Source organism: Vigna radiata, chromosome 10 (assembly GCF_000741045.1).
Source record: "Vigna radiata var. radiata cultivar VC1973A chromosome 10, Vradiata_ver6, whole genome shotgun sequence".
NCBI lineage: Eukaryota > Viridiplantae > Streptophyta > Magnoliopsida > Fabales > Fabaceae > Vigna > Vigna radiata.
This window is the reverse complement of record NC_028360.1, coordinates 15,782,264-15,802,836: the sequence shown is the minus strand read 5'-3', so window position 1 is coordinate 15,802,836 and position 20,573 is coordinate 15,782,264. Positions and strand designations below refer to the sequence as shown.

Sequence of the window (20,573 nt, the reverse complement as noted above, 5' to 3'; positions counted from 1 at the left end):
TTGATATTTTGGTTGCCCTATGCTACATTAGTGGGGACCAGTTCTTTGTTCTGTCTTATGCGACTAAAAGGCAGTTTAACAAGGTCACAGGTCACATGTTACAAGTTACAGGTTGCAAGTTATAGGTTATAAGTTACAAGTTACAGGTTAGAAGATAGAGATTGATGGGGAGAGGTTAAAGGTTTCAAGTTACAAGTTACACATTACAAATTACAAGTAACAAATTAGATGATACAGGTTGCAGTTTGCAGGTTGCATGTTGCAAGTTGCAGTTTGCAGGTTACAGGTTGCGGGTTGCGGGTTGCGGGTTGCAGGTTACAAGTTACAGGTTAGAAGTTAGAGATTAATGATGAGAGGTTAAAGGTTTCAGATTACAAGTTACACGTTACAAATTACAAGTAACAAATTAGATGATACAGGTTGCAGTTTGTAGGTTGCAAGTTGCATTTTGCAGGTTGTGGTTTGCAGGTTACAGGTTGTAGTTTGCTGGTTGCAGGTTGGAGGGTGCAAGTTGCAGGTTGCAGGTTACACGTTGCAGGGTGTAGGTTGCAGGTTATACGTTGTAGGGTGCATATTGCAGGTTATAAGTTAGAGATTAATGGTGAGAGGTTAAAGGTTTCCGATTTCAGGTTACACGTTACAAATTACAAGTAACAAATTAGATGATACAGGTGGCAGGTTTGATAAGTATGAAAAAAATTCATGTTTTCACACTTATTAATTAGCTCAAATATGTATTTATTCATGAAATAATGTGTTTTCCTCATTGAAAAGTTGTAATAGGAAGTAGGAAAGTTATTTACGCAATTGTACAAGAATTTATACATCAAAGTGGAGTGTTGTCAGATGTTTCTCGCTAAGCCAACATTAAATCGCTCAGCTAAAAGGATTTTTATTCGTTCAGGGCACCAGCACAACTCGTTGAGCAAATAAAGGACTGTTAAAGATATGTTGCAGTTGAATATTCGCTTAGTGCATGAAGAGTTGTGCGCTTAGTGAATTAGTTATTTTCAATTGGCTTTTAAAGTGAAAAATTGACAGAAAGAAAAACCCTTGACAAAAGTTTCAGAAAAAGAAAAGAATCGAAAACATCTCAGGAACTTCAGGAGACTGCTTAAAGGCATCAAGACACCACTTTTGCAAGGGATTACTTCAAATGTGTATGTTTAGATGACTAGGAGTAGTTTTTCTTTCGTTGGAATTGGATGTAATGAACTCACTGTGATGTAATCTTCCTATTCAATATATCGTTGTTCGTTCGTATGCTCTTTCTTGAATTTACTATCAATGTGTATGCAAATATAACGTTATTTTAATGTCTCTGATTAATGGAAATTGATTTTGAACATGAAACTTAGATAGAGCACCTAAGTGATTTGGGATCTAGGGATAGACTCAATAACTTGGTCATTCTTAGCATCAAACTTAATGCAAATTGTATGTTAAATTGACTAAGGGATTAACAGTTTGATATATTAATTTAGAACTAGTTGCTACGGGATTAGGACTAGTACGCCTTGATGTGAATGTTTGAATGAAGTAATGAAATATTGAAGATGACTTTATATTCATATGATTCATGAAACCCAATTCCAACGAAGTGTCTTTTAAATCTAAATTTCTTACACACGAACTGTTTGATAAAATACCAAAAAGAGTTTCTTGTGTTGTTTTCTGCATTTTGATGTCTAATTGAATTATAAAAGGAAGAATTGTCATGTGTTGCACAAATCCCATGGGAGAATGATACTTTACTTATCCACTATATTACTTGTAACGATTTTGAAGACTTGCCAAAAAGTTATGAGGTTACAGGTTGCAAGTTGCAGGTTGTAGGTTGCAGGTTACAGGTTATAGGCTATATGTTATAGGTTACAGGTTGCAGGTTGCAGGTTGTAGGTTGCAGGTTACAGGTTAGAGGTTACAGGTTACAGGTTACAGGTTGCAGGTTGCAAGTAGTAGGTTACAGGTTGCAGGTTACAGGTTACAAATTTCAGGTTGCCCGCTACAGATTACAGGTTGCAGGTTACAGGTTACAGGTTATTGGTTACAGATTGTAAGGCAGGTTACAAGTTGCACGTTCCAGGTTGCAGGTTATAGGTTACAAGTTGCAGGTTGGAGGTTGCAGATTGCAGGTTGCATGTTGCAAAGGTTGTAGGTTATAGGTTACAGGTTGCAGGTTGGAGGTTGCACGTTATAGGTTACAGGTTGCAGGTTGCAGGTTACAGGTTGCAGGTTACAGGTTACAGGTTACAGATTACAGGTTAGAGGTTTCAGGTTGCAGGTTACAGGTTACAAGTTGCAGGTTACAGGTTGCAGGTTACAGGTTACAAGTTATAGGTTACAGGTTAGAGGTTACAGGTTACAGGTTACAGGTTTCAGTTTACAGGTTATAGGTTACAGGTTATAGGTTACAGGTTGCAGATTGCCTGCTTACATGTTGCAGATTGCAGGTTGCAGGTTATAGGTTACAGGTTACAAGTTACAAGTTACAGGTTACAGGTTGCAGGTTGCAGGTTGCAGGTTACAGGTTAGAGGTTATAGGTTAAAGTTTGCAGGTTACAGGTTGCAAGTTGCGGGTTACAGGTTGCAGGTTGCAGGTTACAGGTTATAGGTTACAGATTGCAGGGCAGGTTACAAGTTACACGTTGCAGGTTGCAGGTTACAGGTTATAGGTTGCAGGTTGCATATTGCAGATTGCAGGTTACAGGTTGCAGGTTACAAGTTGCAAGTTACAGGTTGCAGATTGCAGGTTGCATGTTGCAGGTTACAGGTTATAGGTTGCAGGTTACAGGTTTCAGGTAAAAGGTTCAGGTTGCAGGTTGTAGGTTACAGGTTATTGGTTAAAGGTTAGAAGTTAGAGATTAATTCTGAGAGGTTAAAGGTTAGAAGTTAGAGATTAATTCTGAGAGGTTAAAGGTTAGAAGTTAGAGATTNAGGTTAGAAGTTAGAGATTAATTCTGAGAGGTTAAAGGTTAGAAGTTAGAGATTAATTCTGAGAGGTTAAAGGTTAGAAGTTAGAGATTAATTCTTAGAGGTTAAAGGTTTCACGTTACAGGTTACAGGTTTCAGGTTACAGGTTGCAGGTTACAGGTTGCAGGTTACATGTTGCAGGTTACAGGTTACAGGTTACAGGTTACAGGTTCCAAGTTATAGGTTATAGGTTAGAGGTTATAGGTTACAGGTTACAGGTTACAGGTTACAGGTTACAGGTTGCAGGTTGCCTGCTACAGGGTATAGGTTGCAGGTTGCCTGCTACAGGTTACAGGTTGTAGGTTGCCTGCTACAGGTTGCAAGTTGTAGGTTACAGGTTGCAGGTTACAGGTTACAGGTTACAGTGTACAGGTTGCAGGTTGCCTGCTACAGGTTACAGGTTGTAGGTGGCAAGTTACAAGTTATAGGTTACAGGTTGCAGAGAGGTTACAGGTTACACGTTGCAGGTTGCAGGTTACAGTTTACAAGTTGCAGATTGCAGGTTGCAGGTTGCAAATTGCAGGTTGCAGGATGTAGATTGCAGGTTGCACGTTGCAGGTTGCAGGTTGCAGGGGCAGGTTGCAGGTTCCAGGTTGCAGGTTCCAGGATGCAGGTTGCAGGTTCCAGGTTCCAGGTTCCAGGTTCCAGGTTACAGGTTACAGGTTACAGATTACAAATACGTTATAGGTTGTAAGTTACATATATGACATGTACTTATTATTTGTAACCTGCAATCTGTAACATATTTTTTGTAAGTTATAACTTACAACTTTTAACGTGTAATTTGTAAGTTTGACCAAGGAAAACTGAATTATGAGATGATACAAGCAAAATCTATGATTTAAATGCCAAAGAAGCATTTGGACAAGGCAGGGCTGAAACGAGATATTAGTGGATGTCAAATGGAAGGTAGACCAGAAGATATTATAGCTATGAGCATTGCTGAAGGTAAATGGAGATAGAAAAAAGAGAGTAAGTGTAAAATCTGTTTTATTATTGGCGGCACAGCTTATTCGATGAGGAGATGTCTTGTTCCTGTCTCACATCTTACTCTCCCTGGTCGATATTGTTCTTTAACATGCCCCACCAATCACTTCATAACACACACTAGAGTAATAAATGATAAAATAATAAATAAAAGGTGTGTGTACAAATTTATTAAATGTCAACCTATTACCATTTTTATTAAAATTTTCTATCGTCAGAGATTTAAAAATTAAAAATAAATTAATTTGATATATTCAATTACAGAAACAAATTTTATCTATTTTTATCATGTTTAATATATTTCCTAAAACCTATTTTTTGATTAAAATGAGTTTTATTTTCATTTCTTAATATCAAGTTCCACATGAAGAAGAAATAGAGAAGATTGAAAATATAACTGTAAATGTAATGGAAGATGGAATATGTATAAGAAGAAAGTCGACAAGATTGAAAATCTAATTCTTACTCATGAAAGATGGAATATTTATAAGAAGAAACAGACAGGATCGAAAGTATAATTTTAACAATGAAAGATGGAAAATACTAGATGGACATCCTTTAATCTTTCTATACATCCTTAAAATACTTACTTTTACTTTTCAAAAATATTTATCTTAAATTAATTTTATATTTTAAAATAAACATACTATATTATTAACATCAGGTGAATGTTTAGTCGAATAAAGTATTTATGTATCATCATATCATAAAAAGACAAAGGTAGAAAAATAGAAAATGAGGGCGATACATTGTTTTGTTAAGAGAAATGGAGATAAAGAAAAGTTTTCAATACGCATCTACTCCCATATATATATATATATATATATATGTATGTATGTATCAAAAGGGATGCAAGTAGGAGCAGTTCACATCCAAAAATGGATTAAATTATGTTTAAATTGAAAAATATTATATGTACCTTGGAGGGAATGTTTTGCAGGCTCCTCAATAATGAGTGCGAACCATAATTAGCACTTTGCCGTCAAGATTCATAGTGTTTCTGTATATAATTGGATGGGGTTAAGAGACACACCTTTCGTATTCTTTATTTTTTTCACTTCTGAATCTTTTACTTTAATTTTTTCAGTTTAAGTGTGGGAGGATATCGACTTTGACGTTCAAGTAAATAATTTGTATGATAATAATGATAATATTTATAATTGGTTACTTAACCTTTTTGTAAAACATATATTATAAATATTAAAACGAGCTTACTTTTAGGTCTGATCCATTATCAACAAATGATTAATATTTTACTAACTACCAAGCAGTTGTAACAACTATTTTAACCAGTTAAATTTTTATTAACTGTCAATCAAGAGCTATTAATTGTTTGTTTGCTCAATTCATTAGTCCAATAACAATAACTTTAGTATTGATCGAATTATAATTTTTCATCTACTTACCTTTATAGCAGTAACCTAATTAAAAGGATGGTTCAAACAGGATAAGTTTATCGCTCTGGTTAGATACCGTACCCAACACATACAATATAAAGAAAGAAAAAATACCACCTTACTAGAAGAAATGAGATTAAACGGAGAGTGGGTATTTTTATTTAGATTAAACCGCATAAAATTTAAAGGTTCAAGTCTTCCTATGAATCACAAGATGGTGGTTCTCTCGGTGTTTAAACTGTATATTATTTAAATATATGTACAAATAAGATTTAATATTTAATAGTTAGTTTCTCTAAATGAGATAAAGTACAGCTACATTTTTAATAAAGAAAAGACTAACTACTTAAGCAATTACAAATTTCTAAATAAAATATTAGCTTTCCAAATAGTGAAAATGTATTAATCAAATCATTAAATCAGATACATTTCACAAGATACGTAATAACTACGACTATTGCGGCATTTGTTTCTCAGCAAAAATGTTCGCAACAAGTTACCCAAAGATGAAAAATTAAATTTTACAATTTGTAATACAAAATTATATAGTAGAATGTATAATCCTTAATATACATTTGAAAGACAAATCGGGATACAAATTACATTTTAGATTATAAATCTATAATACAAATTTATTTTTCTGATTGTACAATCTATAATACAAATTTTAAAAAGAATATAAAATATAAATTATATTTTGGAACAAATTTATATATTTCATAATAAAAATTTATATTCGTACAATCTGTAATATATATTTGGAAGTATAAATTTTTTAATAAAAGGTAATTAATTCATTTCACTGGAACTAAGTTTAGAAAGAAAACATGGAGGTGCATAAAGAAATGCTCGTTATTTTACATTTTGATCCATTTTTCCACCTCTCGTTTTTATCTTCCCACAACCCATATTTCTTTTTTGGAACGTTTTGATTCTACCCCTCCTCACTCGTGTTTTTAGGTTAGATTTGGTTTTTAATTAAAAAATTGCTCTAACCAGTCATAAATCATAAAATTCACTTTATTTTAATTTGATTTTTATTGAATACAAAGCTCTAATAAAAATCAAATAATATTTTATAGCTTGGTTTTTATTTATTAAATATTTTTTAAATTTGCTTAACATTTTATCATAAAGTTATTTGTGATTTTACGTGTGGGATATACCATATATATCTCTTCATTAAATATGTTTTCTTAGTTCATTCACTTCTTATATTTAAAAGGTTTTATCATACTCTTTTAATATGTCTATATTAAATTTATTCTTTAACATTGATTTAATTAATTTGAGTTCAAGATGTTAAAATGGATTTTAATCTGAGTCAAATTATTATTTGGATTGCAAATTTTTTAAATATTTTGGATGTGAGTTTAAGTGTATTTGACTTAGTGAATTAAATGAGTTTGAATCTGATTAAAGGTGAATTAATATATATAACTTTATGATAAAATGAGTTTGAATTAATATATATTTTAAATATTTTGGATGTGAAGTTTCTCGGCAGTGTGGTGTTGTTGGTGAGGCTGATCATGGAGCCTTTAACAGAGCATTGTGTATCATTTTCCTTTCCTCAAAAAGAAAGAGTGTCAAAAGAGCATGCGAGGAGCTTTCAGTTCTGACGTCACTAATCAAATCGATATCACATGGTTTTCTGAGAGTACAAATGATCTTAGTTATGAATAATCTAGCACTCCTCTTTGCACCTGGACAACTTCTTCAACAACATTCACTTGGACACCTTTTTCGCCCAAATAAATTTCATATCTTTTATATTTTAACATTTTATCATCGAGTATGAACTTAAACTTCGTATTTTAAACTTGTATTTAACTTTTTTATAGTCTTGTAAGATAATGTTGTAAAATTTAATTTAAATTAATGATTCAGAGAATGTGGATATACTTGAAGCCACAAACATTAAACAATAGTTTATGCATTATAAAAATTTTCACTATATATAATTAGGCAAAGGTTTTTTTCATTTATATATAATTAATTCATCTTTGCACCTGGACTAGTTATTGAACCAAATAAGCACAGCATTCACTTGGACACGTTTTTGGACCAAATAAATTTAACGTCTGTGTACTTGGACTCATTCTTCGACTAGATAAATAGTCTGTTCATACAATCTCAATGTATAACCATGAAACTTAGTTACAATCTCAATGTATGACCATGAAACTTACTTACAATCTCAATGTATGACCATGAAACTTACTTACAATCTCAATGTATAACCATTGTACCCATGAAATTTGTTGAAAATAAAAAGGTTAAATATAGCAATATTGTTCAACCAATAATAAGAGAAAAATATATTATAGGAAGTATGTATAACACTTTCAGTAAGAAAAATGATTCTTTGACACACCTTAATATTTTACATTCATTTGAAAAATATAACACTTTTACTTATTTTTTATTCTCTTTTTTCTTAAAAAATTATAAAACTTTATATTTTTTGAATCATTTTACCCTTATATTCTGTGTCAAATGAATATAAGAGTATTTGATAGTATTACTACTCAGTAAGTAAAACTTTTCCACTTACATTGTTGAGCGTTTTTCACACATGTTTCATGTGGGATTAGTTTGGCTCCAAAGTGTGATGTTTGGTTTGAGTTGAATATATATGTTTTTAACAAATATTGTCTGAATGCATTTTATCTTTTTTTATTACAGTCCATGTCACGCAAATTTTGAATTAAATCTTGGTTGTCTTCTTCCTAAAAACTGATCTATCACACAAAATTTTCTTCCAAAAAGACAGAAGATGTGGCGCACCGAATATCGTTTGATTCGTTCAAGATGCTTCTTGTTCACACGGCTCAATATGAGACTGTGTACACCACTAGTTTTCTTTTCCCCACAAATATGAAGCTTCTTGAAGACACTGAGCTTCTAGGACTCCTTGAATGATAATTCAAAAATAAATTTAAAGTTATCAATTTACTCCTAAATATTTTTATTTTTTTATTTTCTGCCAATAATTTCTCAAATGAGTTTAACATTCAAAACTCCTATTTTGGTAATCTCCCTGACATAAATGACTGTAGTGAGAGACTTTTGAATGCCTATGATATGATGTAAAAAACAAGCACTTATGGTGATTTGGATTTATTAATTTTAATGGTGGAATCCAGAGGTGAAAGACAACCATTGTATTTTAGTCGCAGCAGAAAAGTTGATGGAATATTCTCCTTCTCCGTTAAACCCTGTATCTGTGAAATCCCAAAAAGAAACAAAACTTTCACTATCACTATTGCACAATGATTAAGCCAAAATTTACTTTCTTTTTTCTCTTAACCTGGCTTAAATTTTTTTAACATTCTTTTTTAGGTGTATCAGTATCATTTTTTAGAAGCAATTCTTTTTCAAACACCAAATGTGAAAGATTTTTTTAAATTTGGTTTAATCATTTATAAGATCTGTATTTTCGGGCATAATCTTAATTTAATCTTCTTTTTTTTTTTAGATTCTAATTTTGTATAAATTGTAACAATTCAATCCTTGCTATTAAATTGAGTCCAACGGCATCGATTCGTCTGAGGAACTTGGGAGTTGGAAGAAGGCCTTCCTGCCTACGTCGTGAACTGGATTATGTGTGTTTTTGATTCACAGGTTGATGAAGACGAAGGAGAAAGTGGTGGTGCGATGGTGTGGTGTGCCTCTTGTGGTTTTCTACTTCTAGGTTGACGATAAAGACGCAAGGGAGATGGTTGCACCACGGCGAAGGTTCGACCGAGAGACTGGGATTTCTGTTCTTCTCTGGATTTTGCTTTGCAGGTCCGATTGCGCCATCGATTCAGCATCCGTGGCGATAGAGACAGCGGCAGAGCCGTGCCAGATAAAGTTTTGCAATCAGAGGTTATGTGCTCGTTAGAAGAACACAAGCGTTGAGTGTCATGTTTCCCATGGACACTGAAATTGAATTTCAAGTGCCATCCAACAGAAAAAAAAAAAAAAAAAAAGACGCCTAATGCAAGGTTTTCAACACCTCATGTCAAACTCCTTAGGATTCATTGTCAAGTGAACGTCCATCGATCCCAAAGTGGCATTTGACACCTTTGACCACTAACTTGTGAGTGTCCAACCGTACTAGAGTTGTGGTTGATGATCTAGACTGTTGGACCTCACTGACTTAGTTCCTACAAGTGTTACCCAACGGTTTTGTAGTAGTACCTAACGTCATAGTTTGAGTTTCTAATTTGATCAAGATAAATTGTCCATGTTGATTATCTATACAATTTAAGCTATTTCTTAGTTTAAAATATAATTTTTTAGTTCAAAATAACCTCTAGATATAAAAAATTGGATAGTCATAACCAAATCAAATCAACTTTATCAACAACAATATTGATACAACCAAAACATCATAGCAAAGTAATCACCTAACAATTCAAATTAATCATATTATTTTACCTATCAATTTGACAAAATAATTACTATAAATAAACTAGTTTTTCTTATCTGATAAATGCTCTTAAAACTCTAAAAAATATTGTACACATGTGAACCCTCACAAACTTCAAATATTCAACTTTACATATATTGTCACGTATAAAACTCTAATCAACGAACAAAACATCCTCAATCCTAGCAGAACAAAAATTCATATATAAAATTTTTTAACATTAGATGCAAATTCCTACACTCCGCTTGTTACAAATTTATTAACCATATTCAACGAAATAAGAAAAAAAAAAAAACTTTTACCCCTCTTTAATATTATGATTAAGTAAAATTGTAAACTTCGAACTATAAGTCATATATCATAATCTAATATTAAAACATATAAAAGATAAAGGCAGAATTTTTTTAAACAAAAAGTAATTCTAATAAAATAAAACTCAATTAATAAAAAAAATATTATAATATAATTTTTTTAAATAATTAAATATTATCTACTAGAAACCACTAAAATATTTTTTTGCTTAATCTCAGGAGAATAAAATGATTTAGTGACATTTCAATCCTTTTTATTTTATATTCTTTTATTATCGTGTTTTATTTTATAGTCACGAACATACTATAATAATTTTATTGATTTCAGCTCACGAGATAATTTTGTAACTCCACACGTGGTCAACAACTACATCCATTACGCGGAAAGAGTTTACTCACCAACTTCTTCTACTTTTTTATTATTTTATTTTATTTTGTACAATAATTATTAAACAACCTTGTTATGTTTAATTTAGTGAAATTTCCTATCTGCTATATAGATTTATATTTATTTAAGATTAAACATGTTTTTAATTTTTGAAATATGACGCAAAATTAAAATTTACTTATATTCAAAATTTTGATACATTTTAATTTCAAAATTTTAAAAATAAATATATATATGATTTTTTAATTCAATTACATTAAATTTTTTATGCATAAAATATATTTGAATTTTGTATATATTTAATATGATTCGTTTTAATATTTATTGAAAAACGTTTTACAAATAAAAGAATTTAATTTAACAATTAAGTTTTACAGTTTAAAAGTTAAAATGTATTAAAATTTTGAGTAAAAACCAATTAATTTTACATCAAAGAGATTAAAAATTTAATTATCTATGATTAAATTGATTCCGCTTATTTCTTGCTTTTAGACAGATGTATTTTCATGAGTTTATTATCTTTTGACGTGTGTTTAGGATATTCCTGTTTATTTTAATACATTGTTCTCTATAATTGTTCACTGATCTAAAATAATTAATAATGTAAAAAATAAATAATTTGAAAGAATAATAGATACATGTGTTTTATATAGAGTTTGAGAAGGGGGACCACTGGGCCCTATGACACATTGACATGATCCACATATGTGATAAAGATTAATGTGCGTGTCACTAACTAAATAGCGAAATGTGACTAAACAACTAATAGCACATGGTTTTGTTACAGTACCAAATCTTGTACCAAATTGATTACCTGTCAAAAAAAAATCAATTGAAAATACAAATAGAATATTTTAATTAATACATTTTTAATACGCTCTCTTAATATATTATTATTATTATTAAATAAGATAGCCAGATTTTATTCTGATATAATAAATATCCGAAGACTTAACTAAAACTTTTAAGTGTATATTTTGTTTTCTAATTTATACTTCAAAATTTATTTATAGAAAAATTGTTCTTTCTTAGTATACTATTTTTTCTTTTATATTTAGTATGATCATGTTGTTTTATCCGTCACTATTTTATCACGTGTATACTTTTTTCCACTTACCTCCAAGTTAATATTAAATATTTAGGAATATATGTTAAAAACCAGTTAATAATTGAATAAGTAGATAACTGATTATGATCAACCTTAAAAGACCAAAGAAAACTTCAACACCTAATCGTACTATTTTGGTTGGAAATACTTCACCCATAACCCACCATAAAAATCGATACATTCAATTCAATAGACAATAACATATAATATGTCAAAGACATTATCAGTGACGTTCTTATCCCCTCATGCAAGACGAAGTAATAAATATTGCCCATTTTCAACGAAAACTTCGTTGGCTTATTCCTACATTTTTTAATATTATTACAAAAATAATTCTTTAACCATCTAATTTTTTCATATTTATTTAATATTATATTTTTAAAAACAATATATAAATTTTTATATTTTTTATCATGTTATTCTTATATTCCGTATCAAATAAATATAAAAATATATCATAATACTATTATTTTTTAAAATACTTTATGTGACTCTCACGAGTTGAGTTTTTTATTTCTTATCATGTGAATGGTGTAATTACACGCAACTCCCTTCAACACGGTAGCATCTCATGTTGCGTTGCAAAATTCGAAATGTAAATTCTTTGAGTTTGGAGGATAACAACAGTGTTTACGGTTACAGTTATAGCAGCAAACAAGATAGAAGCAATAATATTCAAAATTTCATAACTCAAATAAAATAAAATAAGTAATATCATCTTAAATTAATTGAAACTATAGGCATATAATAATGTTTTTGGTATCTATGGGTTTAATCTTGAGTTGGAACAACCGACACAGAAAAATGAGAGGCAATAAAGCAACCACGATAATGTTCTCGCCTATTTCATAACCTATTATTACTATGTAATTTGGATAAGTGATGACTAGGCTGAACATAATCTCGTTTGATTTAGCATTGGATTAGGTTGAACTTATAAGGAAAATACAAACTCAATTATATTAAATTGTTGACTGACGTCAAATTTAAAGCTACTAGTTCCCAAATAAAAGAAAAAATAAATAGTTTTTTTATGTTTCTATAATTTGACTTCAAAATTCAATTATACGTGTTAGAACGTCTCTCTAAACACATGCTGAAATTGTTTGATTCAAGTGGAGTCATTAATTTGGGACATATCCATTTCCAGAACCCATGTGAGAAGTTACTCTTTTTCGTGAGGTCAAAATTATCAATTTTCTTTTCTTTTAGAGTAGCATCATATTCAATTCTTACTTTAAGTAAATCATTTTCTCAAAGAATCTTACTAAAGTTTCTTAATGACCTTGCGATATACTTTTTCAATTCAAATTAATTTTTTTGATTCCACTATTTTTTCATCGCACCATTACTTTCTAATAGTTGCTTTCAAGGTTGCTTTTCACTCAACAGTTGCGTTAAAAGTGCTCTTGGCTGATCATTCTCAATTTTCAAATTTATTATTTCGATTTATAAAACGGTCACCTTTAATCATTCACAAGAAATTAGGTGTGTAGGAGATTGCTTGGCACGTAACCATTACAAGTATCGTCGCAATAATGATAATGATTTACGACCAGCTTTTTTATTTATAATAATACAATAAAAGATGGGGACTGAATAGAGAAATTTGGAAGGGTGAAATAGCAAAATATGGAGAGTATTAACAGGTATCTAAAAAAAGTAAGAGGGGCTAGCGTTAAAATTGAAAAATATAGGAAAAGCAATGTCTGTGATGGACGGTGATAAGCGCGGGATGTAATAAGGAAGGCACCGACAAGTTAAGTAGAGTTTAAAAGTAGAGAGAGAGTTTATCCGAAGCATAATTGGAGGATTCTTTCTTAAAGGGGTGTGGCGCCTGGCCCCTGGAGGGTCGAAAGGACATTATTGTAAATGTGAATATTATTTATTGTTAGCATTAATAATTGACGTAGAAGGGTGAAACGCGTAGCCAGATTGTGTGTTGTGGAAAGGATAGAGGATGGGAAGTTTTGGCGAATGAAATTGGTTTGTCTTTTTGCTACCTAAAGAGATGGATGTCCTTTGGCATTATAAGGAGGAGTGAGTCATCAGTCTCTCACATGCCAATTACGTTTGTTTATGAAGAGAGAGAAGAAGAGAAGATAAGCACGAGGTGTGTCATCTAGTCAGCTACTACCAAAAAAGTTCACACACCACTATTCTTCCTTTCTTAATTCCCACCTTCTCTTATCCCTCAAACCCAACTCAACCCCAAACCCAACAACAACTATATTTCAACAAGCCGCGGCGACTCGACTCTCTCAAACCTATTTTTCAACTACCAACTGCTCTCACTCTCACCTCTCTACCATGGCTTCCTCTTCCCTCCTTCTCCCACTCTCTCTCACCCTTCTCTACCTTCTCTCTGTTCCCTCTTCTGCCTACAAGTCTTCTCTCGCCCTACCCGTTATCAAAGACCACTCCACGCACCAGTACTTAACCACCCTTTCTTACGGCACCCCTGTTGAAGAGGCTAAATTTGTGCTTGATCTCGGCGGCTCCTCCCTCTGGGTTGACTGTGCTTCCCGAACCGCCCCATCTGCATCTCTCGCCACTATTTTCCACCGTTCTGTTCGCTGCCTCACGGCCAAGGGTCCTGAAATCGAGACCCACAGGTGGCTCTCCAGCCTCGCTAACCCGGTGGATCAAGACCAAGCGTGTCAGATTTCTGCCGAGAACACCATCACCGGGAAAAAGGTCGCCGAAGGTGAGCTTGTCGAAGACCTCTTTGAACCCTCTCACCAGCTTCTCTTCACCTGCGCACCCACCCTTCTCTTGAATGGTTTGGCCACCGGGGCTAAAGGCATGGTGGGTCTCGACAGATCTCGCACCTCTTTCTCGTCTCAGGTTTTTCACTCTGTTGGAACCCAGAGAAAAATCTCTCTCTGTCTCTCCCCATCTTCTGGAGTTGTTCAATTTGGGAACATGGTCCAGGAATCTCAGCCCGGCTCCGAAATCCTCAGATCTCTCACCTTCACTCCTCTGCTCACCAACCCAGACCAGAACCACCCTTCCATCAACGTTAATTCCGTCAAAATCAACGGAAAGAAGGTCTCTTTTGACACCCCTTTGGGTGGGGGCGCTCAGCTGAGCACCGTGGTGCCCTACACCACACTCCAGACCTCAATCTACGCTAACTTCGAGAGCGCGTATTTGAAAGCCGCCTCGGTTTTGAACATGAGCAGAGTGAGTCCCGTTTCCCCCTTTGGACTCTGTTTTTCGTCCGAGGGAGTTGGAATCTCGCAAGTGGGACCCAACGTGCCGGTTATCGATCTGGTGTTGCAGAGCGAGATGGTTAAGTGGAGTATATACGGAAGAAACTCGATGGTGCAGGTGAGCGACGATGTTATGTGCTTAGGGTTTGTGGACGGAGGCGAGAACCCTAGAAATCCCATTGTTATTGGAGGGTATCAATTAGAAGATGTGTTGGTTCAGTTTGATTTCGATACTTCCATGGTGGGATTTAGTCCTTCGCTCCTGACGAGGCACGCGAGTTGCTCAGATTTGAAATCTGGATCTTCTGCACAACCGATTTCAGTTTAACCATAGTTCTTGTGATAATAGTTTATTATCCATACCTTATAGTTTTCTTAGATTAAGATGAGTTTTGAGGAGTTTAACAGGTTCTGTAATAACCCTTTTCCTTTTACTCCCCTGCGGTATGTGTATACACTGCTTATGTGCCTATGTATGGCGATGGCATTTTTGGTTATATTGTTTTTATATTTTAAATTAAAATACTTCTTCTCCAGCATATGCCTGTTTGTTGACTCTGTTGGGTTTGAATTAGCGTGTTTGATTGATAAGAAAAGCATTTTTAATTGTGGAATGTTGATAGTGCGAAAAGCATATCCGATATATAAGGCAAAGTAAAGATACAAAAACAGCTCATAGCACACAGTTTTTTGTTCTCCCAAGGAAGCTGAAAAACCAAAAAAATATCCTTTTATTCCTTCAAGATGCCGTCTTCTGCACTGTTACAATTGCACACTCAACGTTTTATTTTCTTTGATTTTTCATAGTCAATTCAAATAATCTTAAGGCAGCAGGTCTCCAAAGTACAGCCACTCTGCTACATAATCCGTGGCATAGGTTTTAAATTATTTTAATGTACACTAAAGCTAAGAACAGATATAATTACAGTTTTTTATTCATTCTTACATCTAGTAATTCTATTTTTTAATGGAGTAGACAAGAAACAAAAAATTAGCGGACGTTTGTCCAGGTATATATGGATAGGGTATCCGTGCGTAGTAATTTAATTGCCGTTTCCATATCCGTTGGGCCATGTATACTTGTATCCCTTTACTTGTAAAATCTAATAAATCAATTACAGAAGTATACTCTTACATAAGAGGAGTATGATTTTTTATTTTTTTTTATGTATATTCACTAATTTGTTTGATATTTCTTTATGAAAATTGAATGTGTAAATGTAACATGTTTATTTATTTAACGACAATGAAGACTTTGTGGTGATAATAGAATAAAAAAAACAAATTATGGATTTTTTTAGATATCATTTATCAAATTATATATATATATATATATATATATATATATNATATATATATATATATATATATATATATATATATATATATATATATATATATATATATATATATATATATATATATATATATATATAATATCCAATATATTAGTATTGTGCATGTGCTATAGATAAATACGTTATTATATTTTATAGTATTTTAAAAAGTTTGAAATTATTTCTTTAACTTACGTTTATTAGTTATACAAATTTGAAAAGAGTGCGTAAATATATGGTATAAGCGGACTAAAATTCATTATTTTCAATTAATTTATTTATATTTAAAATTTCAATCTTGGATTATTTCTGCAAACACAAAATATATATGTTAGATATAGATATGCAACCAACATTTTATTATTTCATTATTTGTTTTCATCACTTAGAAAATAAGAATTTGTTTTATTGGGTCATTAAGAAAAAAAATTCACAATACTGCTTTATCACAGAAGTGTGAAAAACAGTGAAAGTGAAGGTGATGGGACAGGTGAGAAAGAGAAATTTCAAACGAGTTCTTAATAGAGAAAAAAAGGATAGAGATTTTACTACTTTAAAAATATTATATGTTAACGCAATATAAAATATTGTTATGCATAAGTACAAAAAAGTATTATTTCTACATTTTAATTGTTTCATAAATGTAAGTTTTTAATTTAAAAGCTAAATAGTAAACAATTATACTTTTATTATTATATGGATTAAACATAACATAAAAATATTCAAACGTGATATTAAAATATAGTCTTAAATAATGTATAATAAGAAAATAACAGAACACATAATTCTCTATTATAATATTTTAAAATTAAACTTGATTAGAATTCTTTACACTACTAAAATAATATATTATATATAGGTCCAAAGGAAGACGGATTGATACCATAAATACAACTCCCACATCCATACTCATTATAGTGGATATTTAACTTATTTACTATTTTTGCTATAACTATAGGTTGGGGAGACAATCTGTGGTGCTATTGATATCCTCAGCATATTCCATTTCTGCTGCTCACACTAGAAAAAAAAAAAATATTTTATACATACAAAATCAGAAAGAGTTTTAAAACTAAAGAAACTGGTGAATTCCAATATCTTTATTTTGTTATAGTTATCTTCCTCAAAGTGAATTGGCAATACTGCAACCTCAGAAGGAGGCGATACTCTTGAGATTTGAACACCATCTTGTGTCGACACGTATAGAAATGGAAGTTGAGTACAAATTACTGCAACGTTATCTTGTAAGATATGATTATTGTACGAAGTACATGTTGCGAAATATGATTGGGTGTCTGAGTATAAAGTAAAAAAAAAAAAAGTAAAGTAATTGAGAGCAGTGAAATATTAGGGAGGAGAATAGGAAATGGATATGATAGAATTGTAGTTTTGACACGTTGACGAGGGATAGCGATGAATGGGACAAGGCGTTGTTGATAAGGGTAGGAGTCACTGTGAAAAGCATCGTACGGGACAGTTTCCTTTCACGTTTTCGTGTACTCACTTTACATTACACACGCCACTTAATTTAACTACGTGGTGTGTTAGGTTATGTCCCAATTCTATTGCTTAATCGCTTCATCGCATCGCATTGTCGTATATGTTTCGCAACCAACTCGGCTCATACTGTCTTTTTTGTCATTTTTTACATGAATTAGCATGAGTTTTAACTTGATAAAAAAAATTATGATTTCGAAACTTATTAAATATCTAAAATAATCGATCCAGAGAAACAAACGTTAAAGGAACGGCGATATATGTGTGGTTATGTATAACATCCCTTCACTTTCGTAAAAGCTGATTTTCAAACAAATATCGTTGTTTTAACACGTTATGATAAATGTGTGGAAAATGGGTCGGCTTGTTGGCTAGTATGTTGTATAGCTGCATGACTTTTTCGTGTTGAACTAAAAAGGGATTTGTTCTCTTTTAAAGGAATTTTTACACTTCAATCGACCCTCCATTTCATTACATGGAAATGCTAACTCACCCAACACTGGTTCTTTCTTAACTAACTATAGTTGAAATTTCAACAGTGGCCATTTTTGAAGTGCGGTAGTTATTATTGGCAGTTTTGTGTGTTTTGTTTAATCAAAATGGGTGCTTGGAGAAAGCAAATATGTTTCTTTAATGCTTATGGATGAATAGATCATAAGTTGAAGCATATGTGTAGTGTAAGTCCGTTTGATCAAGTCCCGATTATCAACTGTTAATTAAACTCTCTAATTTTAAGAATTATTATACATTTAGTTATTTTGGACACATATTTATAGATCGACTTTTTTTATTGATTATTTTGAATTGATTTTTCTTTTGCCAACTTCTCTTAGTTTATTTTTCTGGATTAACCTTTCTTAATCGATTACTTTAGGTTGATTTCTTGAATATATCATCGGTTGTTGATCATCTTAAATGAATGGTGTGATTGACTAATAACAGAATATGATCAAATTAAATGAATGGTAATCACGAATCAAATTGTCTATGTTAAACAAGGTTTGATTTAGGTTGCGATTAGGTTGGTAATAAGGTGAAATGGGAAACAATGTCTTAATTTAAATAAGGGTTTAGGGTTAACAAATTTAGAGGAATTTAGTTTTACACGTACAAATTTTCCATGTAATAAAATCATTTAAAATGACCAATTAAGCCCTAAACAGCTCAGCACAGTTAGACGGAGTTAGTGAGAAGTTAACGGAGAGGACTTTATTGCCTCAAATTAACAGATATTTGGATTCAATTGGAACAAAAAAAAACATGAGGACCAATTGAGAATTGGACACAAATATAATGATCAAAACATATATTTAATTTTTTTTTTCAAATAATCGTAGTGCATTTGTTTTGGGTCCTACCAACATTAGGCCCATCCAGTTACGGGCTTGGTTTCAAGCCTTTGGGACTTTTGTTTTTTTGTTTCAATCTTGAGTAAATTTCATATGGGATATGATATGAATGATATATTTAGTGCTTTCCCTTGTCATTGTTAAGGTACACTTCTCTGAAGCCCTAAATTTGTTAATGGAAGGTTTCAAGTTGATGATTTTGGAAAACTTATTATTTCTGCTACAGTAATTAATTACACACCATCTTTCCTTTGTACAAGTTTAATTCTTAATCACCTCTTTTCATGAAAAAAATTGTGAAAAATATTAGTAAAAAGTATTTCCAGAAAAACAAGTTTCCCGCAAATCTCATTTTGAAGTCACGTAAAAAATTTAAAGTTAAGAATTACTCTTACTGGTTAATTAAAATAAAGGAAGTAATAAAAGTTAATTTAAATTTATGAAATATAATAGTTTCCATTTTATCCAAATGAATATAGAGTTAATTTAATTAGAATTTAAATTTAAATTAGATTAAAAAGAAGCATGACAGTGTAGATTCCAAATGCTATGTTCTTCTTTTGTAGCAATGCCTAGGGCCCATTGCATTTATGCAAAGTCATCATATCATGACTCCATGACCATGTTATTAATTAGTGGTGCTTAGTCAAAGAGGGTGGCTCAAAGGTTTCAACTTGCCGAATAATGGAACATGCAATTTTTTTGTAAACTAAACTTGCACAAGTGGGTTTTTAAAAATAAAAGTGGGGTTTTTTTTGTAACGGGAATAGTGTAATTTAAATGCGTTATTTTAAAAAATTAACTATTTTATCCTAACTGTTTCTTTAAATTTTAACTTTTTATAAGTTTTAAACTTAACTATTTTTAATTAAAATTTACTTACAAAATAAATAAAAACTATTTAAAATAAAATTATAAAAACTGTTTATATTTAATAATTATAATACTAAAGACAATAATAACTTTATTATTTTTACATAATTCAGAAAGTTCTACAGTGTAAAGGAGACACGCAAGAAACACCCATGCGTGTTTCTGTCTACAAACCCAACAAATTTATTATTTTATTCTCCTCAAAATCAAAAGCGAAAATCTATGACATGTTCTTCAACGCGCCATAAGCACGTGTGATTCAAGAGTGAGAGCACGTGGCATTATGGAGCAAAAGCGATGAACTGAAGCTTAATTTAGAGGAAGCCACGTCAAACACCAAATGGTTGTTCTGCAACTGATATCCACCGATAACAATTGAAGCTTTCACGACAGACATTCGAGGCTTTGTCCCTCCATCAACAAACGCCAGACATGCAACATTTTTCTTCGCCATAACCATGGAATTCGCCGCATGAATACTCCACCGCACTCCCCCTTGCAGCAATAGATCAATAGTTGGCACAACTAGTCCTGTTGCAGAACTACCAATGCTGGTTGAATCAAAACATGCCTCAAATGGTGCCACTGCTGCCACTTTCTTTAATCTTCTGTCCGAGGCTTTTTTGAGGAAATCTCGAATGAAAGGCTTGTAGACAGATGTTTGTAATTCGGTGAAAGGACTCATGGTACTGATCTTGGTGCCCCCATTTCCCTTGTT

General features: G+C 32.0%; 3 protein-coding genes across 3 annotated transcripts in view; 2 read left to right on the top strand and 1 right to left on the bottom strand.

Annotated features, from left to right (window-relative positions):
* Nucleotides 1-228: 228 nt before the first annotated feature.
* On the top strand, nucleotides 229-9,263 carry LOC106774912. Its single transcript, XM_014661938.1, has 8 exons — nucleotides 229-328; nucleotides 455-629; nucleotides 1,998-2,093; nucleotides 2,655-2,752; nucleotides 3,234-3,310; nucleotides 3,441-3,635; nucleotides 8,985-9,020; nucleotides 9,150-9,263. The coding sequence occupies exons 1-8, from the start codon at nucleotides 229-231 to the stop codon at nucleotides 9,261-9,263; spliced, it is 891 nt and encodes a 296-aa protein (XP_014517424.1).
* A 4,399-nt stretch (nucleotides 9,264-13,662) lies between these two features.
* Nucleotides 13,663-15,338, top strand: LOC106776207 (basic 7S globulin). The gene has a single exon (XM_014663584.2). It carries the CDS (start codon nucleotides 13,895-13,897, stop codon nucleotides 15,125-15,127), a length of 1,233 nt encoding a protein of 410 aa, XP_014519070.1. The 5' UTR covers nucleotides 13,663-13,894; the 3' UTR covers nucleotides 15,128-15,338.
* Nucleotides 15,339-19,920: 4,582 nt separating this feature from the next.
* LOC106776255 (basic 7S globulin) overlaps nucleotides 19,921-20,573 on the bottom strand; it is a 6,591-nt gene continuing 5,938 nt past the window's right edge. The window contains exon 2 of the mRNA XM_014663648.2: nucleotides 19,921-20,549. Coding sequence (XP_014519134.1) covers nucleotides 20,115-20,549 — 435 coding nt within the window. The 3' untranslated portion in view covers nucleotides 19,921-20,114. The remainder of the gene's footprint in view (nucleotides 20,550-20,573) is intronic.

What these genes read in the sequence shown, in the direction of transcription:
- LOC106774912 (XM_014661938.1), top strand. Translation starts at nt 229, where the DNA reads ATGATACAGGTTGCAGTTTGCAGGTTGCATGTTGCAAGTTGCAGTTTG. An exon ending in TTAAAGGTTTCCGATTTCAG is followed by an intron (nt 630 to 1,997) that starts GTTACACGTTAC and finishes TACAAATTTCAG; the next exon opens with GTTGCCCGCTACAGATTACA. An exon ending in TTCCAGGTTACAGGTTACAG is followed by an intron (nt 3,636 to 8,984) that starts GTTACAGATTAC and finishes TTTGATTCACAG; the next exon opens with GTTGATGAAGACGAAGGAGA.
- LOC106776207 (XM_014663584.2), top strand. Translation starts at nt 13,895, where the DNA reads ATGGCTTCCTCTTCCCTCCTTCTCCCACTCTCTCTCACCCTTCTCTAC.